Genomic DNA, 21,352 nt, shown 5'->3' with positions numbered 1-21,352 from the left:
ACCCATCACACCCAAGATTGAAAACGAACCAAATCAAATTGATTTGGTTCGTTTAAGTTATGTTCAATCAATTTCATTTGGGTTGTCCAGCTTCGCTCCCCAATCCATCAACGATGTTAAACATAAAGAGTGGATGACGGGTTGGAGGCGCGGAGGACAGGGTTGAGGCGTGGATGGAGGTTGCGACGTCGCAAAGGAGACGAGGGATGTTGAGATTGTGATGGAGGAGAGTGAGATCGTGAGGGAGATCAGGACTCTAGGAAGGTAAAGGTCGTTCATAAGGAGGAAGATAACCTTAGACGACATAATTTCCAATTGTTTCGTAACAAAAAGGAAGTCAAGAAGTAAGACGATGATTTGTTGGAGGGATTTGTTATAAACGCTTCAAAAATATTATCATAAATGATGATATTTCATTATCTCATTGCTGCTTAATCATCCCACCAATAATTTGATTCATCATCCAATATACGAACATATATACTAGTAATTAAGTAGGGATTATACTCACAGCATGATCATAAATATCAAACTTAATGCTTTAGCTAGGTTAATCTTCATAATTAAACACTTTGATTAGCATTTGCTCATGATGTTGCTTAATTAGTGGAGCAAGTGAGCTTTTCGGCAACAACTCCTGTTCCTCTATTCATCTCCCAATTAAAAACAACATTAAAACTAACACATTAATTAATCACTGCATATCCCTATATAAACCCCATCCCAGCATTCCCTTGATCACGAAAAACTAATTCCATAACATGGACTCTAAAAAGAATGGTGAAACAGTAGCAATCAGTACCGATGAGAAGGCGAATTACGGTGCAGAAGGCAAGACTGCTGAAGTTGCTCCTCCTCCTGCTGTGGTCACCACAAAAGCTACCAAAATCCAGAATATGGGAGGAGGATGGAGAAAGGGTTTGGCAATCATAGACTTTGTGCTGCAGCTTGGTGCCGGTTCAGCTGCTCTTGCTGCTGCTTACATTACGGGGAATACCGAACAGATTCTTCCCTTCTTCACGCAGTTCTTCCAGTTCCATGCTCAGGATAATGATCTTCCAACTTTGACGTACGAAACATATATATACGCTTAGTTTAAATTTTGAAATTTTCTTTTGAGCAAACAAATTAGTAGTGTGTTTGATTAGGGTTTTGATGGATTCCTTGATATATATGGGCAGGTTTTTTGTGGCTGCGAATGCAGTAGCTGTGGGATACATATATAGCCCTCTCCTTGCCCTTCTCTATAATCTGCATTATTCGACCTCATGCAATAGGGCTAAGGCTACTGCTCGTTATCCTTGACACAGTAATATGACTAACAAATTCTACTATTCCATACCCACATGGCATACTGATGAGTCCCCTTTTTTATTTCTTTGTTGTGATTGACGAGTGTATATTCGTTCAAATTGTAACACGTGTCAAATATTGTTAGTATTTAAATTTTTTAAATCTAAATCTGAGACTAATTAGTATACGCATAGTAATCTGAGTTGATTACACACTATATATACACTACATCAACATGTCACGTGATTCATCCTTTTAAACCTAACTAATAATTTTTTTATCTATTAAAGAAATAACGCTCTAGAGACGATCAGTTACATGTATATGGGAAATCATAAGTAAACTCTTTTTCTCCACACACAGACAACACACCCATGTTGGATCATATCCATTATATTTGTTTGATCAACCAATTGCCATGAATAAAGAAGGATATGTCGTGTGTGAGAGACTAAAATGAATATGTGAAAATCAGCTACCATGGTATATATCGCAACTCTATCGTTAAAGAGCTCCCCGTTTTCTCTTTCCTTAATTATGTATACGTTGATCTATATATATTGACTTACTGAAAACATTGCAAAAACTATTCCTTAAATGCTTTGCAGGTGATGGTTGCTCTAATCATAGCAGCAGATGGTGCTTCATCTGCAATTGTGTACTTGGCGCATAACGGGAACATGAACGCAAACTGGCTTGCTATTTACAGGCAATACAACGACTTCTGCCAGGCACTCAGTGGGGCTCTTGTGGCTTCACTTGTCGCAGCAGTCTTTTTTGTGTTTCTGGTTGTGAATTCTACTTTTTCTCTTAAAAGAAAATGAGAAATTAAGGAGCTTAATTACTGTATAATGGTATTGTTAACACTTCTAAATTTCAGACATGCATGTTGTCCATTGTGTATATTATTAATTCCATTAAAATTAGGGTGAATGTAAACTGATATAAGTAATGATAGATTTGTGTGGATTGGCTTCAAGACATATATGCTAGCTAAAAGTAGTTTTTTGTTCGTTCGTTTTGTTTTTCTTTCTTTATTTCCCTTATTTTTGAGAATCTTTCATGCTAATTAACAATTCTCGTACTAAAGAATTCTAAAATCATTTTATATAATTTTCTAAAATTTATGATGATTTTTGTTTGATTAACCTAATAAAATTTAAGTTTCAAACCCGGAGCATGTGACATATAGCAATCTACTACAAACACTAACCGTGTAGGTGAATTGTTATCTTGTGGTGGTGGGGTGGTGATGGCAACGATGGTTGTAACTTGTAAGGTGGGGGTTCTGGCAATGTTGGGGATTGCTAACCATGGACATATGGTGGTGGTGGTACTAGTAATGGTGTGTTGTGATCTTGTTATGGTGGTGACGATGATGGTGGTGGTCATGGACAATGTGGCAATGATGGTAGTCGTGGCAGCAACGATAATAAGGGTAGACATATGTAGTTGGGTTTTTTTAATTTAAACTCTTACTCATGAATTTTAGAAAGAAAAAGGCTTTTTATATTAGCACCCCACAAAATGTTGAATGCACCCCACATTAAAATTTAATATTAAATAACTTATTTACCCCGCTATGCAATGACAATTTTGACCTTATTAGGTTTAAAAAAAATAAAAAATTTCTAAATGCACCCCAAATCACTATTAAAACGCCTTCCACCATCCATTGTTGAACGAAATCCTAACCAATGAAACTACACACATGTTGATTGAGAAAAGTTATTTTTGACGAATGGAACACTAAATTGATGTACCTTCCACTTGTATTGAGAGAAGGTAATTTTGAAAGTCTAATGGAATCATTTGGTGCCAATCCCCATCAAATTTGTTGGTTCTTTTATGTTATTTGTATTAGAAAGATGAAGACCTAGTTCTTCAATATATGAATGACAGCATATACCTGGGAAAACCCGCCTTGTCATCCCAAAGAGAAAAGTTTAGCAATTAAGAAGGGCAACATTTTCTATGGCCACCCTTGAGAAAAAGGGTAGCAACTATAGAAATCTATTTCAATTGAATGTTAGACAGTGTCAAAGAATGTGAAATGCAATTAAAAGACACATAACCCTCTAACCAAGAGAAATCGAAGAAAATGTTCGCATTCAACAAGAAAGGGCATTCTTTAAGTCATTAGAAATCGAGACCCAAAACAATTCCCAATACTTATCCTTTATTTTTTTAATTCAGTCTCCAAATGTATGCTTAAACATCATGGTATTTCTTTCTAGACAAACCATCCAGAACATTACCATTGCACCAGTTCCATAAAACTCTTACCTTTTTCTCTCCATTATTGAAAAAGTTCAAATGAATCTAAACATTTTTCATATCATTCATTTTGAAATCATTCGGCAAACTAAAAGTTCAAATGTTTAGATTCAGTCCCTGAGTGAAAAAGTAAATGCGAGGTGTATTAAGTATGTAGGGTTTATTCAATAATTTGTGGGGTGTTAATATAATAAGCCTTAAATTATATAGGAATTCATTCAATTTTTTTTTGGGTTTTTTTAACTTTAATTCTTCAAGAAGATTAAAATTTAAAATAAATCTGGTGTTAGATTACATATTGATTATAATCCCTTGATGTGTCCTTAATTCAAAATAATTAATGTGCATTTTATTTAATGTCTCCCATTAAATATTTAAATTTATTAATATACAAATTTGAATTCATTTTTTGACCAAAAAAGAGTTTTTAATTTATTAATTTTATTTAACATCTTCAAACTTGAAAAATTCAATTAATGTACCTAAATATTAGTACCGAAATGTGTGTACCAAAATGTATTATATTGAACTAATGTATTTAAATGTTAGTACCTAAATGTATGTACCAAAATATATGCACCGAAATGTATTATATTAAATTAATGTACCTGAATGTGTGTACCGAAATGTTAGTACCTAAATGTATTATATTGAATTAATGTACCTAAATATTTGTATCGAAATGTATGTACCGAAATGTGTGTACGTAAATTTATGCTCCGAAATGTATTATAATGAATTTAATGTACCTAAATGAAGAAGACAAAGTACATTGAAAATATATTGTATAACAAAAATTAGTTTATCTAAATGTTTACAACAAAATATATTACGATAAATGAAATGAAAATTATAATTATAATGAAATAAAATTAATACATTAAAAATTTGGAAGAAAAAGAGAAATAGTTAAAAAATCAAAATATAATTAATAAATGAGGTGATTAATGTATTAAGGGACTAAAATTAGATTTTGATTTTACACATGGTTTTAATCTAAAAATCATCTTTGCCAAGAATATATATATATATATATATATATATATATATTATCACACGAAATTTATAAATCTTTAATTAATAATAAATGCCCTTCTCTCAAGAAATACCAAGAAATGACCTTCATTTCAAATTCACTCTTATATATTCGAAAATCTTATTGATCTCTTCAGGAGTTCCAATGAATTTCATATTATCAACATATACCACAATTGCAAACCCATAATTTAAATTTTCCTAGTCAAAATTTCATTAAGACAATTATACCACGTCCTAATTGATGGAGTACATGTTCTATGATTGCGTAGTTGTTTTCGACGAATTTAGTCATTTTGGCACTTTCATATAAGTATTGGCATCTAATTCCGCATATAAGTGTGTTGTGATGATGTCCATAAGACGCATGTCTAGTTTTTTCTAAAACTACAATACTTATTAACTAACGAATAACAAGAGAATATTGTTGAAGGGCTTTCCTATTGGCTCGTTAGACCACCACCTGTTATACTGCTAAAGTTTCGTTGGATGATATTTGCCTCCCAAGAAGGTTTGGGTCTTTGAAGGTTGCATTAGTGGAATAAAGTTCTGATGTGTAGACATGTTTGCCTTCTTTGTAAAGGTGACAATAATTTGTGGGTTAATTGGGTATCTATGTATCATCTTATGAGTAAATGCTTCGGGACTAGTATTCCTTCTCAATCTTGCTCTAGGTCAAGCTGTAGTTGACAGTAATATGAGTTGAATATCAGAGTGTGCGACGAACAAGATTACAAAATAATAAGAATGTTATTAAACAAACAGAATGTCAATACAGAGCCTGACTTACTTATCAAACTAAATTACAAGCTATAATTATAGAAAACTAAACCTAAGAAATCCTAACTCGGATGGGCTAGGCCCAAATCCTAAATTAAGAAGCAGAACTCAAATACTAAAATAAACATAAATACTAATATTTTCCAACAATATGAAAGTGAGTAGCATTGTAAACGATGTTCGATGAATACTTTTGAGGCGAGCCTTGGAATCAGAATTTTCATCAACAATATTCTTAATGTCAACTCTCGTGATAAAGTGAGGCGGCTCTGATAAAGTAACGGTATGTTCTTCACTTGGTCGTCTTGGCAACAAAGAGCCTCTGAACCTAAAGTTTCTTGGTCTAATCCGGCATGGTTCAATCAAAATGATCCTAGTGAGGCCTTTGTTCTTTGGCTTGTTACTACAGATATAATTCATGTTTACATCTTCAACATTGATCAAAGGTGTCCTTTGTAACTCTTAATTTGAATCCCACCAGCACCTCTTATTACTTTAGTCTAAAGTAAGGGGAACGCACTGTGCAATTTTGGCTTAATTTCCCTTTATTTACGAGTTTGCCACGGGGCTGAGGGGGTAAGGGCATTGTGCAATTTTGGCCCAATTTCACTTTATTTAAGAGTTTGCCACCGAGCTGATTTCAGCCTAAATTTTGCTTTATTTACAAGATTGCCATTGGGCTTAAGAATGGGTCTTCACTCTTTGAGGCTTTTGACTCAGGGGGAGAGAGGGAAGGGCGATAGAAGGGTTGAGAGGGAGACGTTCGTCGGGATTTCGAGGAGAGGATTTTCGGGAGAAACGTGTGTTTAGGTTTCGGGGATGGGAGGCCATGCTGCTACTTTTGATCCACGAGTATGTGAGTCGTTGCTTCAGCCAAAACAGGTGCTCTCTCCATTTTTCATCTCTTCCATACTCAAACCCTAGGCGTTCCACCTCTCTCTCCCAGACATAAGCAAACTCCATCTGAAGGCTAAAGAATCCAAAGGTAAATCCTTCGAACTCTTCGATTATGAACATCTGAAAGCCAAAGAATCTAAAGGTGCTCTCTCCATTAATTTCAATCGTCTTTTTCCCCTTATTTCTTCTTCCTTTGCTTCGTTTTTTCTGCTGCTTCTTCTTCTTCTTCTTCCCCCTTTTGGTTCCCCGCTCTCTTTCTTTATTTTTTCTAATATTTTCTCTCTCTCTTGCTATCTTCAAATCCCACAACAGTCTTTGGAGTTGGAGGCTTTTGCTCTGTTGGGTTTTTTTTCCAATAACTCAAAGGGCCAAAAGGTATTCCCTTTTCATGTTCTTCTCTCCTAATTTCTTTAGGGTTAATTTCAATTTTCTTATGCTATTTGCAATGGTGCTTTTTAGGGTTTAACCATTTGATTTCACATATTCATATTGAGGCAAATGCCTCAATATCCAAAACTGTTAGTTTGTTATAACAGTAAAGTGTTAGTTGAGATAAGTAGTGGTACAATATGTAATTAGTCGTAGTTAGCTAAGGGTATTGTTGTACAAAGCCAAGGGCTATATATACTCTAGTGTAATAACATTATCAATCAATGAGAAACATTTTATCCTAATCCAATCTCTCTCTACTTTTCTCATTTTCTTTCTGATCTATTTTCTTAGTCAGGAAGATATTGGTTTTTACATGGTATCACGCTACTCTGCCTCACGACGATCAATCCTCTTCTGTTGTTAAATCGATGAATGTTCATTGATTTCTCTACTGATTTGTCTATTCTCTCTGTAATTTATGTTCTGATTTGATCTCTATCAGCTATGGCATTGCCCTCGGATTCATCTTCTCCGATTGAATTAACATTGCCAAACCCTAATTCCTCTGGAATTTCTTCCACTTTCGAATTCATATACCTCTCTGACAATTTAGAATATCGGTAGTAGTCCCGATCAAACTAAAGCGATCAAACTATCTTCCATGGCGTGCCTTGTTTATGTTGATTCTCCACCGGTACAAGCTCGTCGGCATCATTGATGGCACTGAATCATGTCTACCGCCGCTCTTGCCTGATCGTTCTCTCAACTCTTCCTTCGAACTGTGGTATGAAAATGATCAAAACCTTCTTATTTGGTTGAACTCTACGCTGTTTGAAGAAATTATTCCCTTCACTATTGGTGTTTCATCATCGTGTGATCTCTGGCTAAAACTTGAGCAGATATTTAGGGAAGTATTTGATGCTCACATTCATCAATTACGCTTTCATCTTCAAACTGTCCAAAAAGGTTCTCAATCGATCTCGAAATATCTGCAACAAATTAAGGAAATTTCTGATTCTATGGCGCTGCAGTTCCTGATAGTGATTTAATTGTAACGATTCTTCATGGTTTACCTAAGGAATTTGAGTCCTTCATTGACTTGATTATGCTTCGAACCTCATCTACTTCCCTGGATGAACTTCATGGTCTGCTACTTACAAAGGATTTATCTATGGCCCGCCGAAAGGAAGCTATATCATCCATCACCACTGAGCCCTTTCAGGCTTTTTCTGTGCAGTCTCAGGCACTTCTCCTCCCCACTCCTTCACATACATTTTCTATTCAACAGGAGCCTCTGAACAATTCATTCAAGCATAATTCCAATCGCGGTCGCAACAATAATAGCAACACCACCAGAAGGTTCAATCGAAGGAATTTTTCTTGTAATTCCTAGTAATTCCTATTCAGGCAACAATCAAAGCAATTTTTCTCGTGGCAACTATCAGGGTTCTCCTGGCAATTTTTAGTACTCATCATCTCACACAGGTTCTAAAGTTCCCTGTCAAATTTGTGGTTCTACCAGCCATGAGGCCATTAATTGCTTCGATCAGATGAACCCCAAGATCTTTGGAAAAGTACCACCTGCAAAATTGACTGCCTTTTGTGCTCATTACTTTTCTAAATCGAACCATTCTTGGCTGATCGACTCTGGCGCTACATCTCACATAACAAATGACATTTCTAATATCTTAGCTCATTCTCCCTATGCCGATGAAGATAAGGTTTATATTGGCGATGATAAAGGTTTGTCCATCTCTCATGTTGGTCATTCATCTTTGAATACTCCTCATGCTTCTTTTAAATTGAGCAATGTCTTACATGTTCCTCACATGACTCATTACTTGTTGTCAGCGTACCAATTCTTAAAAGACAATAATTATGCATTAACTCTTAACCCTGATGGATCCACTGTAAAGGATCGTATTTCGGGGAAGATGCTTTTGCGGGGTCTGGTTAAGGATGGATTATATCTCATTCAAGCATCCAGCTCAACACCTACATTTCCTTCAGCTTTCATAAGTATCAAGGCTCCTGTCCAAGTTTGGCACCAACGACTGGGACATCCCTCTTCATCAATTTTTCGAAGAATCTTGTCTAGTAATAAAGTTGCACTACAAGGAAAATTTGTTGTCGATTTCTTTTGTAATGATTGTGCTCTTGTTAAGAATCACAAACTTCCCTTTTGTGTTTCTAGTTCTTCATCCACTCAGTTTTAGAGTTGCTTCATTGTGACTTATGAGGACCTACCTCCAGTGTTTCACCTAGTGGTTTTCAGTATTATATGTTACTTGTTGATGATTACAGCAAGTATAACTAGTTTTTTTCCTTAAAAGCTAAGTCTGAAGCTTTTCATACATTTGTTGTATTCAAGTCTTATGTAGAGAACTATCTTGGTAATAAAATAAAGACTTTGCGTACCGATTCAAGGGGTGAGTTTACTTCCAATGTTTTTAACTCATTTCTCCAAACTCATGGCATTCTTCACCAGTTAAGTTGTCTCCATACACCTGAACAAAATGGTTGTTCAAAGAGAAAGCACATACATTTTGTTGAAACTGCAAGAACTCTACTTGTTGCCTCCAAGGCTCCTCATCTCGATTGGGTGGAAGCTTTCTCCTCAGCTTTATATTTGATTAATAGGCTGCCAATTTCTAGGTTGTCACAGTCTCCATGGGAATTACTCTTTCACAGGCCTCCTGACTATTCCAGACTTAAGGTTTTTGGTTGCAGCTGCATTCCCTAGCTCAAACCTTATGTTCAATCAAAATTGGATCCCAAAAGTGAAGCTTGTGTATTTCTTGGTTATAGTTTACAACACAAGGGCTACAGATGTCTCAATCCAAATATTGGCATGATGTATATATCTAGACATGTTCTCTTTGATGAAGGCACTTATCCATTTCACTAGTCCACCAACCCATCATCAGTTCCCAATGCTTCTATTAGCTCACCATCGGTTAATTCACAATTTTCTATGCCTATTTCTTAAATCAATTGGATATAAGCAATGTCTTCCTTCATGGTGATTTAAGAGAAGATGTGTATATGGAGCAACCTGCAGGTTTTATTGATCCCTCAAAGCCTCAACATGTTTGCAAATTGAGAAAATTCCCTTATGGCCTAAAACTGGCACTAAGGGCATGGTTTGACAAATTATTTCAGGTCCTACAAACTTTTTGTTTTGCCCAATCTTCTTCATATGCATTTTATTTGTTCTCAAAGGACCTACCTTGGTAATAGTGCTGGTATATGTAGATGATATACTTGTTACAAGTCCTAACATTGCCCTCTGTCAATCTTTTATTCAGAAATTGAGTGCCATTTCCAGTCAAAGATTTGGGCCCTTTGCACTACTTTCTGGGACTGGACGTTTAAATAACACCTGAGGGTATCTTTCTTCACCAAAGCAAGTATCTCATTGATCTCCTTTAAAAGACAAATATGGAAGGTTCTAAACCTTGTTACACTCCTCTCAGTTCTACCAAACTTGATCACAATGGTCCTCTTTTGTCTAATTACGCTAATTACAGGTCTATTGTTGGTGGTCTCCAATATTTGCCTTAGACAAAACCTGATCTCTCCTTTGCAATGAATCAACTTTGCCAATTCATGCATGCTCCGAGAGACCAACATCTGCAGGTTGCTGAACGAGTTCTTCGATACTTGAAATGAACAATTTCTTAAGGCATTTGGTTTAAAACAAGTTCTCTTCATCTCACTGCATACTCAAATGTCGATGGTGCAGGTTGCCTATTTGATTGTAGATTTACTAGTGGTTATAGTGTCTTTCTTGGTTCAAATCTAATCAACTGGAGTGCAAAGAAATAAGCTATTATAGCTCGATCATCCACCGAAGTTGAGTATCGGTCCTTGGCACACACAACTGCAAAGCTTACCTAGATATGCAAAATATTTCATGATATTGGCTTTCCTCTCAGTTCTACTCCTACCCTATGGTGTGATAACGTCTCAACTATCTCTCTTGCTTCAAATCCTGTTTTTCATTCAAGAACCAAACATGTCGAAATAGATTATCACTATATTCAAGAGTTGGTTCTTACAAATCTTATCAAAGTTAAGTTTGTTTGTAGGGAAGATCAGTTGGCCGATATTTACACCAAGTCTCTGTCCAAAAACAGGTTTTGTTACTTAAAATCCAAGCTTCCCATTGGCACTCTTGCTGAGTCCAATATTAGCTTGAGGGGGTGTATTGAGGTAAATGCCTTGGTATCTAAAACTGTTAGTTTGTCATAACAATAAAGTGTTAGTTGAGATAAATAGTGGTACAATATGCAAGTAGTCATAGTTAGCTAAGGGTATTGTTGTACAAAGCCAAGGGGTACACACACACACTCTAGTGTAATAACATTATCAATCAATGAGAAACATTTTATCCTAATCCAATCTCTCTATACTTTTCTCCTTTTCTCTCTAATCTGTTTTCTTAGTCAGGAAGATATTGGTTTCTACAATTCATTCTAGACAAATTAGGATTTGATAGGATTTTAATAGACTTTGAAATCTAGGTGTAGTTGATTAAAATTTTAGAAGAGGATTTTAAAAGATTCTGAAATCATGATGTAGTTAAATTAGGATTTAAAGGATTTTAAAAATCCATTCAAATCCAGAGGTAGTCAATTATGATTTTAAAAAAGTCCACACAAGTATAGGTGTAGTCAAAATCTCAAAAATTTAGTAGGATTTTATTAGGTGAAGGATTTTGATGGATTTTAAAGAGGTGGTATAAATACCAAATGCCATCCAAAATTTAATCCTAACCCCTCTGATTCCTTTTCACGCCAGACGAAGATGAACAGGCCATTCCATCTATCTGTCAAGAAACTATCTTTTTCACCGATGCTCATATCGAGCAGAAGAAAGTGTCTGATGCCATTTGGCTTTTGATCTCTGTCAATACGACGCTATTCCCACTCCAGTCAAGTTGATTCTCTGAAATATCTTATGTATGATTTTTCACCCAGACCTTGAAAATTTTCTTTTCATTTCTTCCAAACTTTGAATAATTTTTTTCTACGTTGTATGTTTCGAAAATGAACTTGTGGTTGTTGATTGAAACGGGAATCACAATTTATCTTTGTTTTGTGACTCTCTGCATTCCCAGTTCCACTTTCCACTTTTGTGGGTACTATGCATATTTAGCCTCCAAGTTGTTTGATTAAATGCCTCCAAGAAGTATATGGGAATCATATTGGGTGACTACTGCAACCTGCAAAGGTTCTAATAAGAGCACCTTCGAGTTAGGTCAGGCGACGCACTCAACTGCTTCAATGATTAGTAAATCTTTTTCCTTGTGTGTGATGCCCATGTAATTCATTTTGGTTTGTATATTGCACTATGTTGAATAAATAAGCAATACATAGGCAACTGGTTGTACTTAAGGACAAGAAAAGCATTTATCAGTTGAGAAGATGATGATGATGAATTGCTGGACAACAATTCAATTGATGTTAATTTATGATTTCCTTCTAGCTTTTATATAGCAGGAGTTTGACTATGACTGCAAACTATATTTATAATTGAATGGCCTTTGCTAAAACAGTTAGCAGACTCACTAAGGAAGTGAAGAATTGGAAACTGAGACGCATAGAATAAGTGAGACAAATTCAGGATCTCCTCATCCAGTTTCATCTCCTGTACTTCGTGGAAGGGCTCCGCTGGCTCACAGGGACTTGTTTAGTCCAACTGAATATGTTAGTGCAAGGAGTCCATCTCTTTCTGGTAGTAGGAGCTGAAAAGGTTCATAATGTAGTAGGAAGTCTGGAAGTGTTCCGTTGATATGCAGTGTTTTAAATATAGTTATGCCAGAACGGATTGCACCTTATATGCAATGAAATGTGTTCTGAAAATTGTTGGTGGTGTAGGTGCAAACCTTTTTTTTTTTTTAAACAAATGTTGCACTTTTGAGTAAATGGGGGACAATCATCCAGCAAATTCCACTTGTATTTTGCATGCAGATGTAATGAAATTTTTTGTTAAAATCAGTTATCATTGTATAGATTTTGGGTTTCGGATTTTGAATAAAGTAGCATTGCGATGAGGTTACGTTCTTATCTTCTTTTCCTTAAACAAGGAATAAGAAAAATTGCACCTACGCCTACTAAACATTGGGTTGCATCCCTAATTGCCCTAGGAAATCCATAAAAATCTTAAGAAATCCATGAAAAAACTTCATACAAATCCATACAAATCTATAATAGAAATCCATACAAATCTGTCAAAATCCAAAAGAATTGTAAACTCTATTAAAATCCTTTAAAATCTGTCACTGAAAAACAATCTATTAAAATCCTGAGAAATGCAAATTGACTACATCCCCTACATAGTTACATTTTTAAATTCGTATTTCATAACTTGATTCAAATGTCGATTCGTTACAACAGTAGCGAACTTTTTCTTTCAATAATTTAATCTGATGTAACTCTGTTTTTGTGCTCTCATGTCTAGGTTGGTCGAGGACATGGGGAGAAGAGCATTTTGGAAATGGGTACGAAAGGAAATAAACTTGCTGAACTGCATTGTCATCTGTTGTTCTGGTTTTTCTTAGACAAGTTAACTTGCTCTCTCTTTGCAGTAAGGTGCACAAATATGGGAAAAGCACGACAGGGGTAAGCTGGGATATTGTTGTGGATGAGGAGACCTATTACGAGTAAGAGGCTGGACTTGGTTCTGGTTCTGGTTCTGTGCGCATATAGTATGTTGAAGCAGTCAAAAGGATTTCAGGGGAACCAAATATAAATAATTTAGATTACATCTTCTGGTATTGCTCTTACTGTAAAAGTAATTTTGATCTTTCACTTTTTGATGAAGGGCTGAGCCGCCTTACGGGTGGGCAGATGTTGTTGGTGACTGTAGCCAACTGCTGTCAATTAAGCCTCGGGAAAGGCCAGCTGGCGTCTACCTTGCCCTTGATTTTGGATCATCGTCGCCTTCAGTTGATGAACCACCAGATGGATTTTCTCCAATATCGTGCGGCTCAAAGAATTTTGTATGCGTTTTCGCGTATTTTTGTACTCTGAATAATTCTAATCAAAATCCATTGCTCCTAAGCTAAGGTCAGAATTTGTAGCATATAAGGGAAGGTTAGCAGATACTTGCCAATTATCCAAAGCTGGATATTAAGGTCTTTAAGCTTAATATCTTTTGGTATGTGTAGCATCTGCTTGGAAAAGGTTTCAACTTTAATGTCTGTATGTGTTATTACTCTTCACTGATTGTCAAGAACTAGGATTAAAGAAAAGCGTCCTTTAAAGTTTAAACTGGAAGGGGGCAGGTTATAAATTACAGGTGAAATGAAACTAGAAATATATAGTCTTATGATTTGTGTCTAAAAACACAATAAAGAATATTACGTCAATCCATGATAACAATAAGATTATTTTTCATGTGGTTCACCATGAACCACCTCTTTTTGATCACCTATTATACTTGAATATGATTTTCAATTTGTTGGTGCTACAACAAAAACATGTCCTTAACTGTGACAAGTAAGCATTATAATTCCACTTTGTGGATTGATATTAAGTCGGCTTATGGAGTAATATAAGGTCATGTCAAGGTTGAACATTTCTACATAAGGTCATTAAAATTGAAGTTTTTTTTTTATTTTTCGTTAGTTTTCTTATTTTATAACGCGTCACTAATAAATATTCGTACATTATTTTGATTAACCAATTTTCTAGGAAAATGGCTTTTGTGAATTGTGGTTAGACATAGTATTTGAATTTTTTTTTTTTTTTTTTCCTGTTGAAAATTGCATGGCACGGTTAATAATTTATCTATCATTATTTTGTTTGAAAAATTAGCTTCTCTATCAAATTTGAAGTCTGAATATGCCAATAGAACCATATAATTATAATAGTTGGGACAGATCTTTTTGTGACTTTTTAATGGGTATATTGTTCCATTGCTTTCTTGCAGGTATATATATTTTGGCTATTTGAGAATGTGAATGAATACGCAAGGTCTTGATGATACTATGTTTTTGGCTATTTTTAGTGTTTACGATCTGATACCTCATTGACCATGGGTTTGATTCTATTATATCCCGTTAGTTTGATTCTAATATCAGTGAGGCTACTAACCTTCTGGATTCTATTATTTTTAGTGTTTACAATTTGATACCTCATTTACCCAAAGATAATCTTCTGGATTTGTCGTTTTTTTTTATTTAGGGATTAGAAACTTTGTCCATCAGAACTTGGATGTCGTCCTCGGCATCAGTGCATTCGTCTGACGTCGTTTATGCAGCCTTTGAGCTCCGCCTTCGTTCCTTGGTAGTTGTATCCTATCAGCACTGCCTTCTTCACCATTTCTGAAGATTTCCGATCACTCTCTCTGTTTTTTGCTTTTTTTATTTTTGTTTTTTTTATTTTTTTTTTTGTTTTTTTTATTTTTTATTTTTTGTGAGAGAAGGAGAATTGCATTGTGGTGCTCTGTTTGATATTGCCTTAAAATTAGAGTTTTATTATTTATTTATTCCGGAATTACAATAATATTTTAATATACAAATCTTTTGTTTAATTAATATACAAGTTGAATTAGTTTTTTAATTTGGTTTTGGTTTGGGTTGGTGCCGGCAAAGAAGAACAAGATAAGGACTTGGATGCACGTCCAGGCTTTTAATTGCATACCAATTGCTGCATGATATATTTTGCCATATTGGCAAGATATTATGCGAATGACTATCTTATCTTTTAAAATTGGTACAAGTTAAATTTAGAGTTATCTTGAAAATATTTGTAGTATCTTAAGCAGTCTTGAATATACCCATAACTTGGCTGTTTAATTCCTGTTTGAACTGTCTTTGGCTGAACGCAGGCGCCACGACCGCCACTCAAATACGTTGTTCTATTTGTACAAGCTTTTTCACTTTTTTTTAAATCAAATTTCTTTCTATGTAATTTGCATGTTAGGTGGGAGAAGTTGGTTTGGTATTGCTTAGTTTTGAAAAAAAACTGCTTCTGCTGTGATGTGAGAATAAGCAGCTGTGAAATAAAGCAGCAGAGTATTTGGTAAACATTTTTGTAATAGTGCTTTTGAAAAAAAAAAAAAAAAAAAAAAAAAAGCAGTATTGGTCTTCGAAATTTTTTTGTTTTCCGATTGTGTTTCTTACTAGAATTTGAATGCCGATATGGTTATTTGTAGAGATTTTTTTGGAATTTATAGGATACTGATTGTATTATGCATTGCATGGTTGGTGAGAGGTAATACCTAGGCGTTTGACTAAACACTTTTTTTTTTTTTTTTTTTTTTTTTTTTTTTTGTAATAACGCTTTTACTTGTTTTTTAACTGCACTTTTTAAGCAGTATGAGAAACGTGGGAAGAATTGAAGAGAACATATTAGTGATCCTCAATTCTTCCAAACGAGGGAGACCAGGTTATTCAGGCTATTGCATTTGGTTCAGACTCCTATACATGTGTTGCTCGTCGTGGAAGGAAAGACGGATGGAAAAGCCGAGCTCTCTCTCAAGCATGCAAGAAGGTTCGACTCTCTCCCACCCTTCTCTCGCTCCCAAACCTCGACTTCTCTCTTTCATTTTCTTGTTGAAAACGATTGTTTCTTCAGTACTTTCACTCTTAAACTACAAACCATAATGTATTCTCGCTGAAAATAGTGAATATGATGTCGATTTGAAGAAAAACTTAGCCCATAAAAGGTATTGTTTTCTGTGAGTTCTCCGCTGGAGTAATTTTATGCTTTCAATATTATGTGTTTAGATGTGTAAATTTGGATTTAAAAATAGGTTTTGTGTTCAAATTTTGTTTTTGTAATTTTGGGGGGTTTTGTTTCTAACCTCGGATTCTATATCTTCGTGTTTAATTTGGTTTTGTTTTCAGACTCGGGAGACTTTTTTTTTTTTTCCTTCAGATTTTAGGGCTTTTCTGTACTCAAGGTAACATTGGCCTCGAGGTGACATCTATGAATCTGACATATTTCTATTTAAATTTAATGAAAATAATATTACTGAAAATATAACTTTAACCCTTCAAACTCATTTTCTTTCATATAAAACCCGACATAAATTTTTTACTCGAATAAAACCTAATGATTAGACTCCACATAAGCAAATTCATTACTTATGTTTGACTTTACACATTTTAATTTTTTCAAATGCCTATAATACCCCTTTTTGCATGTTTAATGTGCATAATTAAACATATGTAGATTTTAAGGAGGATTAATGATTTTACAAAAAAAATAAAAAAGGTACTAATATTCTAAATGCATTGCATGTTATATGAGAATTCAAGATTTCCACATTTTGTAATTAATTTGGTTGATTCATGTTTCTCTCACTCCATAAAATTTGCTTCTAATTTGATATAGGAATTAATTGGCAAGTTTTCTTAATCTTAACAACATTTTTCAATTTAAATATATATATTTTTTTTTAGTGAAATAGTCTATCTTTTAAAATATTTATCAATAAAATAATGTACCTATTGTTCAAATTTTAGGATAAAAATTTACTTGTTCTTATTTAACAATAATGTATCCACAATGTTATTTTTGTATGAATATAATTTACCTACTTTTTGATTTTATATGAAACTAATTTACCTACTGACAATAATGTATCTACAATACTACATAAAAGATTTACCTTTTTTAACAACAATAGTGTATCTACAATTTTGTTTTTGTATGAATATAATTTACCTACAATTTAACTTTTCAAAAAATATATCTTCTATTTTATGTTTTACTATCATATGTATGTTTATGTGTTCACAAAATAATATAGTTAAGAGATATTGTAATGCATTTATATTAATCCATTATTAGACTGGTAAAAGAAATTGTTAAAAACGTTAGCCATAATGGTTGGCTAATAATGGTTGTATGAGAACAGTTATAGAAAGTTGTGGCATAAATTGTAAATAACTTATATTAATAGGTTACTTGTTTTCTTATGTTGCAATTTATTTCAATTTTGGGTCTTTATTGGATGTTGATTCATAGATGGGTTTTTATCCGAGATATATGAGTTGTATGGGCCTATATCTAAACAACCCCTAATATTATGCTTGGTTTGAGCAATGAGGAAATTAACAAGACCGCTGTTTTCCTTTATTAGCTTTCTGTTGAAAGGTTGGGTTGAATGAAGAAGTATGTACATGTTGTGTCCTTGCCTTCAAAGTCACTTTTCAGAAAGTGAGTATACTTTCTTCTTATTTTTTTATCTTATATTTTGTATACACTTCCATTTCTATTAATCAGTAACTATGTTTTATGCCTGACAGCTTCAATCTTCTGGATTCCCACGTATGGCTTGAATTCTATGGATCCCCATCTGATCGCAATGTCGATCTCTTCGGAAATTTATATCCGTTCACCTACTTTCTTTATGTATTTTCGACATTCAACATCAAACGCTCTTCTATTATTTTTACTAATATGTAGGTTTATTGGGATATTTGTGCAGCTTATTCAGTCATAGTGTGTCATGGGATGCTTGGGTGCCTATATTGTTAGTCCTGAGTGATTCTGCCTAATTGGTGATCTTAGATACATACGAACAGCCATTCATGATTGATTTTTCCAAGTATAAACATTTGAATCGAACTGTAAGGTAATCGTGTTGTAATTAGTGACTCGAATTGTTTTGCTTTTGTCGTCAAATTATGTAGCAGTAGCCAAATATAAACATTTGAAATAACATTGCTTAAAAGAGCGGTTTTAGTCCGAACTCAATTCTTTTCGGGGACATATTGTAGGTTGATTCACATTCTGGGATGTAATATAGTTGGCGTGTTGGGGCTGATCGTGGAGATTCTGTTTACACTGTAATTTCTGTTGAAAAGAGTCCATATATGCTGCTTAAAGGCTGGTATCGACTGATTCATGATCTGATTACTCGAGAAGGTCCATTTCTTGAAATAGCTTGCATCCTTATTGCTGGTTTGACAAGCATTCTGTGGCTAATTGTGGTTGTTTCAAGTATCGTGTTGGCAGCTTTCATGAACATTTTAATTGGATTGTATGCATCAGTTGTAGTATATCAGGTTTGCTTACACCAGACTATAATCATTGTAATCTCCCTGGCCTTTCATGATAAGTAAAATTATACATTTTTTTAACCGTTTGGAAATGCAAGAGAGATCTTAGGAAAGGTGTGGTACATGATTGCAATGATGGCTGAATTTGATGAGTACACGAATGATCGGCTATATCTTCAAGGGGGATCAATCTTTCCAAAGTTAATGACTTTCCCGCTTATGAAATATTGTTCCTTAAGCTCATTAAGTTTTACCGCAGAAAGTTACTTTCAGAAAGTGAATAGACTTTCTTCGTATCTATCTTATATTTTGGTCATTTCCATCAATCAGTAACTATGTTTTATGCCTGACAGCTTCAATCCTCTTGATTCCCATGTATGACTTGAATCCTATAAAATTGGCCATTGGGAATGAAAAGTCGCTTCATTGCTGTATATTTATCATTTTTGGTTGTATCATGTGAAATTAAGTGTCGCTTGATGAGCTTAGATTCCTAAAAGGTTAGATATTAAAATGACATCAATTTGCACAATGAATGATTCAAGAGGTCTCAAATGAGTTTTATCGATATTAATAACAAAAAATCTTGATATTTTAGTATAGCTAGCGAAAATGAACGGTTCGATATTAAACTGTTCAAATTCGTGGATTTGGGTAAGAAACTAAGAAACCCTGATATTTTCTTTCGGTTTTAAGAGCTGAAATGGACATGCATGTGTTTTTCTTTGTGAGAAATAAGAAATTGAGAAATTTTTTGTTTATCATTCTGGAGTGGGAGGGGTATTGTCAGAAATAAGAGAATTACTAATTTTAATCAATTTGATAAATTAAGAATATAGAGGTAGCGATCTACACAAAAATATGTTAATAAATTGGTTGATGGGTTTTCAATTCCGTGTTATTATTGGCTCTGATGCTTTTGTTTGACTTATGTGTATGATAGAATTGATATGTTCTGTGTATGTGAGCTTGCTTAAAATATAGCTAGGAAACATCTTTCCTTTTTCATTTGGGCAAACATTTATGTCCTACACTGTTAACTTTCTTTGATGTTTACTCTGGATTTTATAAGTTATTTTTAAAGTTTGGCACAAAATTGCTTCTCTTTTCTTGGGGTGCAAGGAAACGAAGGAAGGGAAAGAATCAAAGTCTGGATTTATCAAATACTTGGTAGATATTCCATGCATTTTGCAGCTGGAATCTTTTGGTAGATACTTAACCCTTTAATCAAAGCCTATATATCCCAATAGGTTTTGTAAGTGGCATCAAATAATTAATTGCTTTTTTCTTGGTAAGTACCAAAATGTTTACACTTTCAGCTTAACAGAAAATGATAAATTGAGACAAACTTGGAACCTAATAATCAATATTAGCAAACCCATAAACTTATTTCGTGACTACCATGATATTGTTTCAATATTCTAATTTTGCTTGCAATTTTGTTCTTTCTAGGACATTAAAGTGCATTTTTGGTTTTTAAGTTTCACCATCAAACACCAACTGTTTGATTGTGATCTCTCTGTGAGATTGGATATATGACTTAAAAATTATGTTAATAAATGTTAATTGTGATTCAATTGTTTTTTCAATTATGTAGGGAGACGCAATCTAAGTGACTGTAAAACATGTCGATTGTGCTTTACTTGATCAAAAAATAGAAACTGCATGTGTGTATTATGAGAAGAAGCGGAGAGCAATCTGTCTCAATTTTGGAGTGTATTGGAATCAAAGAAACTAACTCAAGGTGCTAACTTTGAATTTTCTTGAAATATATTAATTATTTTAGACGTAGGAATTCTCCGTGTTTTATTTGGTAGTTGAAAATATAAATTTGGGACTTCTTCCATTTAGTTATTTGGGAGTTTGAATTTATAAATGTAGATTTTTGTTTGTTTGCCCAGTTGCTATTTCAAAGCTGGAGGAGGCATTGTGGATTAATAATAGGAAATATGATGCTATGTGGTGCTGGGAAATGCTTAAACTGCTTGCGCATTATGCACTCCGAACCAAATGAGGCAACAGTTCCAAAAGGTGTTGCAGTGCTTCCATAAGGCCTTCAAATAGGTACTTCCACTTACAAATCTCAAAGAAACTATATTGTTTTTTCAACTTTCAATGTGTAATAAGGAGGGTAGTGAGATTGACTGCATAATTTGTAATTTGGGTTTAGTGACTTATAAAATTGCAATTTCAAAGATCTTAAATTATAGCTTAGTTATCCATTTTTGAAATTCATGTGCAGAGTAATTGATAGATGTAATGCTATTTAAAAATTGTTATTACTGTGATTGTGCAATGCTTACTATGTATTTGCTTAGCTTAATTATAAATTACGGGTGGTTGAAAGTTAGAATTTTATTCATGCAGTTTGTGCAGAGAAGAGTGTCTCATTACAAGGAACTCAATCCAATAGAATATTTACTACTTTTAAAAGCATTTTGTGAACTTGCTCAAGTCAATCCTTTATTTTCATCTACTTTTTATTTCTTTATGTCTAGGTCATTTACATGGTTTGTAACCATTAAATCACTCAACTTTATATTTACAATTATGTTTCTAATTGTTGATATCAATTAAAATACTATTATTCAGGTTATTAGATTTTATGCTATATGTTAACATATTCATTTTAATAAGTACCACTTGCTTTGATGCATTGAAAATGCTAATTTTGTG

General features: G+C 34.1%; 1 protein-coding gene and 2 long non-coding RNA genes across 7 annotated transcripts; all 3 read left to right on the top strand.

Moving 5' to 3' along the window:
• The first annotated feature begins 31 nt into the window (after window positions 1-31).
• On the top strand, window positions 32-1,563 carry LOC125474669 (casparian strip membrane protein 5-like). Its single transcript, XM_048578635.1, has one exon. It carries the CDS (start codon window positions 762-764, stop codon window positions 1,092-1,094), a length of 333 nt encoding a protein of 110 aa, XP_048434592.1. The 5' UTR covers window positions 32-761; the 3' UTR covers window positions 1,095-1,563.
• A 14,356-nt stretch (window positions 1,564-15,919) lies between these two features.
• LOC103963843 lies at window positions 15,920-18,412 on the top strand. Of its 4 annotated transcripts, XR_669791.3 has the most exons (4): window positions 15,920-16,157; window positions 16,514-16,569; window positions 17,755-17,835; window positions 17,921-18,406. It is a non-coding gene; the product is annotated as an uncharacterized LOC103963843 (long non-coding RNA). The 4 variants fall into 4 exon arrangements; XR_007256124.1 differs by having other exon boundaries at window positions 15,920-16,586; window positions 17,755-18,249; window positions 18,395-18,412; XR_007256122.1 differs by having other exon boundaries at window positions 15,920-16,569.
• Window positions 18,413-18,449: 37 nt separating this feature from the next.
• On the top strand, window positions 18,450-21,123 carry LOC108868422. 2 transcript variants are annotated; one of them, XR_001954596.2, is made up of 3 exons: window positions 18,450-19,883; window positions 20,578-20,740; window positions 21,044-21,123. It is a non-coding gene; the product is annotated as an uncharacterized LOC108868422 (long non-coding RNA). The 2 variants fall into 2 exon arrangements; XR_007256121.1 differs by lacking the exon at window positions 21,044-21,123 and having other exon boundaries at window positions 20,578-20,907.
• The last annotated feature ends 229 nt before the right edge of the window (window positions 21,124-21,352 follow it).

Source organism: the organism of the source record quoted next, unplaced genomic scaffold, assembly GCF_019419815.1.
Source record: "Pyrus x bretschneideri cultivar Hongxiangsu unplaced genomic scaffold, Pyrus_bretschneideri_v1 Contig128, whole genome shotgun sequence".
NCBI lineage: Eukaryota > Viridiplantae > Streptophyta > Magnoliopsida > Rosales > Rosaceae > Pyrus > Pyrus x bretschneideri.
Note: the sequence above shows the minus strand (reverse complement) of the source record. Positions and strands in the feature narration are given on the sequence as shown.